Source organism: Cetorhinus maximus, chromosome 19, assembly GCF_964194155.1.
Source record: "Cetorhinus maximus chromosome 19, sCetMax3.hap1.1, whole genome shotgun sequence".
In the NCBI taxonomy this organism is placed as follows: domain Eukaryota; kingdom Metazoa; phylum Chordata; class Chondrichthyes; order Lamniformes; family Cetorhinidae; genus Cetorhinus; species Cetorhinus maximus.
Window position 1 is genome coordinate 5,252,670 of NC_135897.1, and position 11,625 is coordinate 5,264,294.

Genomic DNA, 11,625 nt, shown 5'->3' on the forward strand with positions numbered 1-11,625 from the left:
GAATTTGTCATGGATGCAACATAAACACGCCTAAGTCACAGCTCAGCAATATATTATCGGATAATTACTCTACAGTTTCGTCCACACACATTATAATTCAGGCCCAAGATTTTCTATCCAGATTTTAAACTGTGAGGCTGAGCTCCATATCTTGAAAACAATCAAAGCTGGCTGGTATTTCATGATCAGTTAAGGTCTGAAATTGTTGGGATCCTGTACCACATTCGTGACAGAGTGGGTCATTTGTCTGTCAAATGTCCAGGATGTTGGCCGATCCAATAACCTAAGGATTGTAACTCAGAGCAAAAATGGATAATGGGCCTGGTTGCTTTGCAAAGAACATATCTTTTTACTTCTGTTGGACTGTGGATTAAAATTACAATGACTGCAGTTTGGAGGATATGTCTGCTGGAACACTGTGAGGGGTATATACAATGTTGCTGTCCTGCACCAGAGTGTGCCATGAAAGACAGGATGGTGTCAAGGAGGAGTCTGGTCTAATGGGGAACTGCCTGGTAACGTTTTAATTGGCTCCTGGCCAGGGTTTGTGTGAGAGCAGTGCAGCAGAACAACTCCTAGCCTGAAAGGAACAAGACCTAAAACCTCTTTATCCTGTGTGTGTAAGATTTCTGTACTCCTACAGTAATGGCTTTTTTCTCCTCATATCTTTATAACCTGCTCGCTCTCTGAAAACCCCTGTCAAGAAGCAAAGGGGAAAATCACCATTAGAGATATTGAAAGGCAAGACATCGACCAAAATCAACCCATCGAATACTGTACTCCGGAATTGGTGCTATTGAACTGTTTTATCCACCCTTAAAATCCATGTTTTTTTGTATCTTTTGTGCCTTGTATGTGTGTGTATAGGGATTTAAGAAGGGGTAGAAATTAGGACATAGTTAGAAATTAGAAGTTCATATTTCTTTCTTTTGCCATTGGTAAAAGACAATTTATTCAACAAACAGTTATTTACTTATTAAGTTTACAAACCTGGTGCTCATATTCTATTAACTCATATTCTATTAATTATTAAATTAAACAATTAGGTGGGTTGATCAAACTTTTCACGTTTGTCATGGCTTAGGGAGCAGTGGGGCTTGAAACTGCAGTGCACTATCCCGAGTCATGACAGCTTATGTACTTGTACATAAAATGTCACAGTGGATGTTGGAAAATTTTGTAAATTGTACACACTCAAGCTGCATTATGTAGTTACTAATTTTCTCGAGTTGTACTCCATCAAAGTGGTTACTTCAAGGCCTCAGCCTGTTTCAACATCCTTGGCTTCAAAAGGATAGTTGTACCTTAAAATAGCTGTTTGGACCTTTGAACCACATCTATGCATTCTGAGCATGTGCAGTTTATTAAATTCCCCAGTGTACAAACTATGCATCAGAGTGTCTTGGAAGAGTAAAACAATGTGCCATTTCATCTTCTGGGGCCTTGATAGTTTGTCTTTTTCCCTAAAATGAATTTGAACTGCCTGATAGAAAACATCATTAATCATCATCCACAATTAGGGTTTATTTATTGAGGATTATTAAAATATTTATCAAGAAAGGATTTTTTTTCAAGTCACACTCCTCTTTATTGATATTGAAACTTCACTTAGAAAAATCTCAGGATCAAGAAATGATTTTAATACAAAAAAACTCAGAAACCCAAATACTGCCATATACCAGCAATCCTCAATACTCCAAAATCTCCTGTCTAATCCAGCTGGACCACCCCGCCCCTCTCAGATATTGTTCAAATCCTTCCTCAGTGCTCCAAAACTCCTACTTCATGCTTCCAGTACTCTGATCTCAGAACTACAACTTCTGCTTCCAGACCCAAGGGAACCACCCCCAGTGATCTTAGAAAGTCCCCTCTTCAGTATTCCCAGATTAAAGGACATCGTCCCAGTGCTCTCAAAGGGGTTCCCTAAAATACTGGTTGGCTTCAAACCTCTTTATACATACTCCCAATTCTCAGACACTGCTAGAGGATAAAGTTTTGTGAACATGACTTTTTCTGTATAATTCCATTAAATGGAAAGAACATTTATGATTATGCCGGTTTGTGAGGCTGCTGCTTGTTGGATTTTTCTAATAGTCATTTGGATTATACATGCTACTGTCAAAAAGGTCATATATCAAACCTATTGATAAGAAAACACATGCAGGTGGCCCTCAAATTTCACCTCGTGCCTCTGGGTTTTAACTAAAACATCCTCAAACTTTGCTGGAGCTCCACTGATTAATTTTTACTCTCTCTGTTTTACTAAGGCACAGTCTCTAGCATCTAATATTATCACTCACTGCATTATCTATAGGTCTGTTAGAGGGTACAGTGATATCTGATAACTCTGGTCAGCAACTAGTATATTTTTAGAGCCCTTTATGTCTACAGCAGAAATCCAGTTCACTTTTTCTCCATGGTTAATCCTGAGTTTTGGCAAAATGTGATTACTTTTATTTCCTCTGCAGGCTTTTGCACCATGGTCACTTCCTTCAGCTCCAAGGCTTTTCTTAGCGGTGGAGCCAACTGATTTTTTTCCAGCTGATTTTAAAGGGCCTTTGCCATCAGTTATGATTTGCTCACTGACATCCCACAGCATGACTTCTGCATCATTCCCTCCAGAAATCAGCCAATAAGGATGAGAAAGAGAGTTCAGAAAATGAACCTGAGAAACACCCAGACTGTGACCACGGAACCCATATTCCAACTCAAACCTTGTTCCTGTCACTCTGAATAACCGTATCTTGCCGTCTTCAGCCCCACAGGCAAATATGTTGCCACAGCTGGCAACTGTTGTGAAGTAGGCCAGCGGTGGATTGAAAAGCTGGCAACTAGCTTGCTGCTGCATTTCTTCTGTCTCTTCTTGCGCTAGGTCCTGAAGGTTCACAGTCCAAACAGGGCGCGTTTTCTGCAAGTTCCAAAGCATCACCTTCCCAGGGAAATAAGAAAGCAAATCATTTTAGAAGTGAATGGATGACAATTGGATTAAATGTCCTTGTAATTTATCAGCCAAGAGTAAACTAACAGCCAAGACATTAAGGAAAAACACCTAGGATTTTTGGGATGACATTTACTTGTGATTATTCCCATACACCGGAATAGAAACGGGAGTAGGACTTCTTTCCTCTAGTTGGCTGATGCGCAATATTAGAACTCAGATCTCAGGAATACAGTTACAGGAAACTTTCCTGTCTGGATTGTCTATTCAGTGGACATTAAATGACCCAGACCAGAAGCTACAAGTCGGCTCCTTGGATTGTCATGAATTGGCTGATCTCAGTCTGAGCAACAGGTGGGGTGCTATAATTGTTACTGGGACCCCCAAGCTTTTTAATTCTTTCACGCAGCATGGGTTTGCTGGCTAGGCCAGCATTTTTATTGCCCATCCCTAATTGCACTCGAGGTGTACTGGTGAGCTGCCTTCTTGAACTGCTGCAGGCCATGTGGTGTAGGTGCACCCACAGTGCTGTTAGGGAGTGAGATCAGGGTTTTGAACCAGCAACAGTGAAGGAACAGCGATATAGTTCCAAGTCAGAATGGTGTGTGGCTTGGAGGGGAACTTCCAGGTGGTGTTGTTCCCATGTATCTGTTGCCCTTGTTCTTCTAGGTGGTAGAGGACGCGGGTTTGGAAGGCACTGTTAAAGAAGCCTTTGTGAGTTGCTGTAGTGCATCTTGTAGACGGTACACACTGCTGCCACTATGCATCTGTGGTGGAGGGAGTGGATGTCGAAGGTGGTGGATGGGCCGCCAATCAGGCATGTTGCTTTGTCCTGGATAATGTCAAGCTTCTTGAGTGCTGTTGGAGCTGCACTCATCCAGGCAAGTGGAGAGTGTTCCATCACACTCCTGACTTGTGCCTTGTAGATGATGGACAGGCTTTGGAGATTCAGAAGGTGAGTTTGTAAGATCCACGGTTCTAAAGTTGAAGGCTTTTCATTGTTCAATTAGACATAGTAATAAGATTTGGACTGGGATTCCCTCCACCCCCAGGCCCCCAACTCATCCAAATATGCTTCAGTGGAATTCTGCTAACTATGAGCAGGTTTTGTAAATTTGCTCTTAATTGTGCAAGTATATCTGCTAAGCCTATTTTTTCAAATCTTGTATAGGGCATACACTTCTGGTACATAAATCTTATCGCCAGTAATTCTGGTCATTGACTATGATTTCCTGTCAACATTTACCATTGTAAATGAAGAGAAACTATTCCCAGTGATAGGTTTGGTAACCGGAAAACAGAGATTTAAGATAATTAGCAAAAGAACCACATGCAACAAGAGGGTTTTTAAAATAAAAACAAAGTGCTGGTCAGCAGATCTGGCAGCATCTGTGAAGAGAGAAACAGAGTTAACATTTCCAGTTCGATGCGACTGTTCTTTGGAACTGACTTTTATTTTACTTTGCTTTTATTTTAGGAGGATGTTTTTTTTTCAAGCAGCGAATTGTTATGAGGTGGAAAGTACTGCCTGAAAGGATGATGGAAACAATTCAATAATAAATTTCAATAAGTTAGATAAATACTTTAAGTTGAAAAATTTGCAAAGGGCTAATTGGATATCTCTTTCAAAGAGCAAACACAGGCATAAGGGGCCAAATCGTCTCTTTTTGTGTTGTATAATTCTATGGCTAATTGTAGAATTTCACTGCATGGTGAAAGCTCAGATCTTGGATCTTTATATTGGTTACAAAAACAAATTGCACAACCTGAACACCTTTCATCCTTTCTAGAATAGTTACTGTATTTAGAATGACCGTTCCAATTTATTTAACCTTTCATTGGAGAAAGTGTGCTAACTCCAAGAACAACAAAAGCATCTTAATATCTAAACAAAAGCAGAATATTTAAAATTACTTATTTTACCTATTTCTTTGCCAATACTGGGAAATCTGATCACTTCCTTGTATCATTCTCCAACCAATGTCCTCCTATCGCCTCCCAATCCTACTTTCTTCTTGTGTAAGCCCAGAAAAAAAAATCATTCGATTCACTTAAAACTACACTTTCAAAATCAAAACTGTCTAGCTTTTGGAGCTCTGTTTAATACATTTCTGTAGCTACCGATCTGCTTAGCTGCACCTTCACTTCTACCTTTAATGCCCTAGTCCCCATTGAAAGCATTATGCTCTCTCACCCTGGATGTTCCCCTGGCATGGCCCTCATCACCACTCCTTTAAGTCCAAGAGATGCAACTTAAATGGATATGTCAGATAACTAGTATAGCCATCCACCGCCAGATCTGGCTAGACCACAAAGTACTATTGGGCTCTGTTCTGGTCTGCCAAAGCTTCCATTATCCTGGAATGCAGAGTTAACCCCCGGCATTTTTCTTCTCTACAGCAAATCATCTTCTTAAATCTCAGCCCTGTCTCCTCCACCCTCCCCTCCAACAATAAGTGCAAAGTGGTCATGGTCTTCTTTGTCAGTGAGAGATAGACCAGTTGATCAGCTTCTTCTATTTCCCTCCGTTCCTCAAGACCATCGGGTCAAACCTTCTCTAAGGTTTCCCCTGCCCTAGACTTGAGTTTATATTAGTCTCTAGTTTCCCTCCTAGTCCTGAACTTGTATTTTTCTCCAGTATCTCTCCTATCTCCCCTCAAGTCCTCTCTGAGAAAACTTTGTCCATGAGTCCCAACACTGCCTCTTTCGTCCCTATGCCCATTAAACTGCTAACCACTCAACTTCCCTTCCTGGTCCCCATATTAGCTGATATTGTTAACAGCTCTTTCTGCTCTGGTGTTGACCCCTCCCCCCCGCCACCCCTTCAAATCTGGTATCATTGCCCTTGAACCATTCATCTTTGCAAACTATTGCCCCATCTCCAACTTCCTTTCCTCTTCAAACTCCTTGAACATGTTGTCGGCTCCCAAATCCATTTCCAACTTTCCCAGAACTCTGTTTAAATCCTTCCAATCAGGTTTTCACCCCCTCCAAATCATAGTACTGAAACGGCTCCAACAAATAACATCCTACGTGATTGTGACAAAAGTAAATTAACCTTCCTTGTCCTTCCCAATCTACCTGAAATCTTTGATATTGTTGACCACACCTTCCTCCCCAATGCCTATCATCATCCAGGTAGAACTGTACATGCCTGGTTCTACTGTTATCTATCTAATCATAGCCAATCACGTACAATTACTTCTGTTGCCACTGATGCACCATTACCTCTGGTGTTCCTCAAGCCTCTATTCTTGACCCCACTTCCTATTTCTTATTTACATGTTGCCCTTCAGAAAGCATGACACCAGTTTCCACGTGTATACTGTCGCCACCCACCTCTCTTGATCCTTCCACTGTCCCTAAATTGTTGCTTGTCCAACCAACATCCTGTATTGGGTGAGAAATTGCCTCCAACTAAATATTGGGAAGACCACTGTTTTCAGTCCCTACCTACAATCAGCCACAGACTCCATCCCTCTCCCTAGTGATTGTCTGAGGCTGAATCAAACTGTTTGCAACCTTGATGCCACATTTGATCACAAGACTTCTATTCCCATCTCGGCAGCATCATCTGACTCCAATCCTACCTCAGCTCATCTGCTGCTAAAACCCATATCATTTTGTTACCTCTAGACTTTATTATTCCAACACATTACTGGCTGGTCTCAAAATCTATCATCCATAAACTTGATGCCATCCAAAACTCTGCTGCCAATGTCCATCAAGTCCTGTTCACTCATCACACCTCTGCTCACTGATCTATACCAATTCTGGTTAAGAAACATCTCAAATTTAAAATTCTCATCCCTGTTTTCAAATCCCTTCCCCATCTTCTGCAATCTCCTCCAGTCCCAGAACCCTCCAAGATATGTGTCCTCTAATTCTGTTCTCTTGACACCCTGATTTTAAACATGCCACCATTGGTGGCCCTGCCTTCAGCTGCCTGGCCCTAAGCTCTGGAATTTCCTCCTTAAACCCCTTCTTCCTTTAAGACAGCTCTTAAAACCTACCTCTACGACAAAGCTTTTGATCACCTGCACTAATATTATGTGGCTCAGAATTGTTTAAAACTGCCCATAAATCATTAAAATAGCAACACAGGTTAATAAAGCACTGGGATTCATCTCAGAGGAATATAATTCAAAAGCCGATTAGCTGTGTTCAGCTATTTGGAATCTTGGTTAGTTTGCAAGTAGAGCCATTAACAGATTTGAATTAGGAATCTACATGGTGCACATATACTGGGATAAAGAAATAAACACTGGCCTCCTCTCACACAATTTCTTGAAGCTGGGTCAGAGCAGGACTGCAAGCCTGAGTCAATGTAGGGCACCTGAGCCAACAACTGATAAAGGATCTGATGCACGGCGGCATAAGAGATTCTCTTTCTGTCTCTCCAGCAACATTTCTAGCCGATTATTTATAACTATTGCTTCATAATTGAAGCCCAAAAAGGACCAATTTACACGTGCAAATGAATGTTTGCGTCTCACGAGGAGCTTTAGATTCACATTTCTTTCTTCTATACTCCAATCAATAAATGATCTCAGCACAATATTGATGGTGCAAAACTGTCCGATTTCATAAGGTATCCATCATTTCATATAATGAACATATTTTCTTCCACGACAGTTTGAAGACCACGTTGTTATACTATATTGTTGGAACAATTAGTACTGGGTTTTTCCAAACTGAAACATCTATCTGGTTATCAGCTGGAATGATAAGCAGTTATCTCTGGACTGAGAATCCATCATTTTCAACCTTTGTTTTATCAAAGAAAACTGCTTAATTGAATGGAGGAAATAATTTCTGATCCTATATTACGATTTCTTGCTTGAAAAACCACATGTCAAATGTCTCTTCTATTCCCTTTCAATCTCCAGTTATGTAACCACACAGGCAAAATGCCTAAGGTACTATATATACCTGCATATCTAATCCACAGGAGACTAAACTCTGTGGCCTTTGAGGTCGGAACGTCACACAGGAGCAAATATTTGAATGTCTTCGTAGAGAGCGGCTGACCTTTTTGCTTGCCAAGTCTATGACTTTTATTGATCCGGAATCATCTGCAGCTGCAAGATGGCTGCCTGTTTCATTAATAGACAAGCAGTTTATCTCGTCCTCGTTTACATGGAAACGCTCAGTGGGTTCCTTAAGAGCGCGAATATCTAACACGCTGATTGATTCACCGTGAGATGCATACAGTATGCTGTCACAAGTTTGTGAGAATGACACACAGGTGACATCGTCGTCATCTCCGAGATTCAGGTGACCGATGGCAGCACCTCGGCAGTTCCAGATTGTTAGGGCTCCTTTCTCTGCCCCTGATGCCACAAAACTCTCACTGTTAACATCCAGGCACAGCATTGCAGATGAATCCCCCGCAGTCCACTTGGTGGCCATAATACCTAAAAAATGTGCAAATTGACATGAAAATGACCACCATTTCCCCTTGCACTAACAACAACAAATACTCAAGATATTGGGTAGCAGAAGGTAACGACAAATCTGCAATGGTTAATTAGCAGCCAATGCATTTGTCTCCTGCCTCACCAGGTCCAGCACCCTGTATATCTTCTCTCCTCACTGTGGGCCCACACCAACTCCCAGATCTGGAGTTAACTCTCTCGCCTGTCCCCCTTCACTTCCAATCCCTCCCCACTTCACTTACACCCCTCCACCTCCTTTACTTACCCCTCCCTCTCCCCCTTCACTTGCCCCTCCCCCTTCACTTGCCCCTCCCTCTCCCTTTCACTTCCCCCTCCCTGACCCCTAACGCTTCACTTCCCACTCCTTCGCCACTTCACTTCCCCCTCCCCAACCCCTTCACTTCCCCCTCCCCAACCCCTTCACTTCCCCCTCCCCAACCCCTTCACTTCCCCCTCCCCAACCCCTTCACTTCCCCCTCCCCAACCCCTTCACTTCCCCCTCCCCAACCCCTTCACTTCCCCCTCCCCCTCCCCTTCACTTCCCCCTCCCCCTCCCCTTCCCCCTCCCCAACCCCTTCACTTCCCCCTCCCCAACCCCTTCACTTCCTCCTCCCCAACCCCTTCACTTCCCCCTCCCCCTCCCCAACCCCTTCACTTCCCCCTCCCCATCCCCAACACTTCCCCCTCCCCTACCCCTTCACTTCCCCCTCCCCTACCCCTTCACTTCCCCCTCCCCTACCCCTTCACTTCCCCCTCCCCCTCCCCTACCCCTTCACTTCCCCCTCCCCTACCCCTTCACTTCCCCCTCCCCCTCCCCTACCCCTTCACTTCCCCCTCCCCCTCCCCTACCCCTTCACTTCCCCCTCCCCCTCCCCAACCCCTTCACTTCCCCCTCCCCCTCCCCAACCCCTTCACTTCCCCCTCCCCCTCCCCAACCCCAACCCCTTCACTTCCCCCTCCCCCTCCCCAACCCCAACCCCTTCACTTCCCCCTCCCCCTCCCCAACCCCAACCCCTTCACTTCCCCCTCCCCCTCCCCAACCCCTTCACTTCCCCCTCCCCCTCCCCCTCCCCAACCCCTTCACTTCCCCCTCCCCCTCCCCAACCCCTTCACTTCCCCCTCCCCCTCCCCAACCCCTTCACTTCCCCCTCCCCTCCCCAACCCCTTCACTTCCCCCTCCCCCTCCCCAACCCCTTCACTTCCCCCTCCCCCTCCCCAACCCCTTCACTTCCCCCTCCCCCTCCCCAACCCCTTCACTTCCCCCTCCCCAACCCCTTCACTTCCCCTCCCCCTCCCCAACCCCTTCACTTCCCCCTCCCCCACCCCTTCACTTCCCCCTCCCCCTCCCCAACCCCTTCACTTCCCCCTCCCCCTCCCCAACCCCTTCACTTCCCCCTCCCCTACCCCTTCACTTCCCCCTCCCCCTCCCCCTCCCCAACCCCTTCACTTCCCCCTCCCCTACCCCTTCACTTCCCCCTCCCCTACCCCTTCACTTCCCCCTCTCCTACCCCTTCACTTCCCCCTCCCCTACCCCTTCACTTCCCCCTCCCCTACCCCTTCACTTCCCCCTCCCCTACCCCTTCACTTCCCCCTCCCCTACCCCTTCACTTCCCCCTCCCCTACCCCTTCACTTCCCCCTCCCCTACCCCTTCACTTCCCCCTCCCCTACCCCTTCACTTCCCCCCTCCCCTACCCCTTCACTTCCCCCTCCCCTACCCCTTCACTTCCCCCTCCCCTACCCCTTCACTTCCCCCTCCCCTACCCCTTCACTTCCCCCTCCCCTACCCCTTCACTTCCCCCTCCCCTACCCCTTCACTTCCCCCTCCCCCTCCCCAACCCCAACTCCTTCACTTCCCCCTCCCCCTCCCCAACCCCAACCCCTTCACTTCCCCCTCCCCCTCCCCAACCCCAACCCCTTCACTTCCCCCTCCCCCTCCCCAACCCCAACCCCTTCACTTCCCCTCCCCCTCCCCAACCCCAACCCCTTCACTTCCCCCTCCCCAACCCCAACCCCTTCACTTCCCCCTCCCCCTCCCCAACCCCAACCCCTTCACTTCCCCCTCCCCCTCCCCCTCCCCAACCCCAACCCCTTCACTTCCCCCTCCCCCTCCCCCTCCCCAACCCCAACCCCTTCACTTCCCCCTCCCCAACCCCTTCACTTCCCCCTCCCCAACCCCTTCACTTCCCCCTCCCCAACCCCTTCACTTCCCCCTCCCCCTCCCCAACCCCTTCACTTCCCCCTCCCCCTCCCCAACCCCTTCACTTCCCCCTCCCCCTCCCCAACCCCTTCACTTCCCCCTCCCCCTCCCCAACCCCTTCACTTCCCCCTCCCCCTCCCCAACCCCTTCACTTCCCCCTCCCCCTCCCCAACCCCTTCACTTCCCCCTCCCCCTCCCCAACCCCTTCACTTCCCCCTCCCCCTCCCCAACCCCTTCACTTCCCCCTCCCCCTCCCCAACCCCTTCACTTCCCCCTCCCCCTCCCCAACCCCTTCACTTCCCCCTCCCCCTCCCCCTCCCCAACCCCAACCCCTTCACTTCCCCCTCCCCGCTGTGCCGAATAACTCCGGCCGGATAAACGGATTCACTCCCCGAGTCCCCACCTCCGGGCCCGGCCGGCGCTGCGATCCCGCTGATCTCACCCAGGGCCCCGCACGCGGCCCAGCCGGAAGACGGACATGCGCGCGCTTCAGAGCCGCCGCCCCGCGCGCCGGTCACGGTCCCAGCGGCTGCCGGCTGCCCGCGCGGAGGCGCCTCCTCCCCCTCCCCCAGCCCCAGCCCCGGGGCAATGCTGTCAAATGGAAATGTACTGTCTGTCCTCACTATTCCCGAGAACACGGGCCGCAGAGAAAGGCTGCTGTACATTTACAGGTTACAATAATCCTGCCTAAGGCCGGGGAAACTGTGTTGAGAAAATCCCCACAAACTGACAGGGCCCCCCCTGTTCAACATGAAGGCTCGAACCCCCTCATGGAGTAAACTGCCAGTGAGGGCTGCAGAAGCCTGTTTGCGGCGGAGCAGAGGAATGGATAAATGATTCATGAGTGAAAATATTTTTTTTAAATGGGATGCAGAAAGGGCAAGATCTTGAGAAGAAGTGGCTAGCTCTTTCAGAAAGCAGGAAGGTCTCCTGTGCTGTAAAAGCCTCATTCCAAGTGAGGTCTTCCAACTTCTGACAGAACATTAAATCTGTTGGTTCATTCAGGTAGACTTTAAACATTGAGGTGGCACTATTCCCGAAAGAGTCCAGG

General features: G+C 47.4%; 1 protein-coding gene across 2 annotated transcripts; it reads right to left on the reverse strand.

Annotated features, from left to right (window-relative positions):
* Positions 1 to 857: 857 nt before the first annotated feature.
* Positions 858 to 11,137, reverse strand: wdr53 (WD repeat domain 53). 2 transcript variants are annotated; one of them, XM_078563420.1, is made up of 3 exons: positions 10,978 to 11,137; positions 7,871 to 8,355; positions 858 to 2,929 (listed from the first exon to the last, which is right to left on the reverse strand). In XM_078563420.1, the coding sequence occupies exons 2-3, from the start codon at positions 8,348 to 8,350 to the stop codon at positions 2,309 to 2,311; spliced, it is 1,101 nt and encodes a 366-aa protein (XP_078419546.1). In that variant the 5' UTR covers positions 8,351 to 8,355; positions 10,978 to 11,137; the 3' UTR covers positions 858 to 2,308. The 2 variants fall into 2 exon arrangements, with proteins under 2 accessions (XP_078419546.1, XP_078419545.1); XM_078563419.1 differs by having other exon boundaries at positions 11,017 to 11,135.
* Between the last annotated feature and the right edge of the window lie 488 nt (positions 11,138 to 11,625).

Bases quoted from the DNA above. Each gene is read 5' to 3' on its own strand.
- wdr53 (XM_078563420.1), bottom strand. From the start codon at position 8,350: ATGGCCACCAAGTGGACTGCGGGGGATTCATCTGCAATGCTGTGCCTG. The intron at 2,930-7,870 runs GTATATATAGTA...TTCCCTGGGAAG, and splicing joins CCTGTGGATTAGATATGCAG to GTGATGCTTTGGAACTTGCA.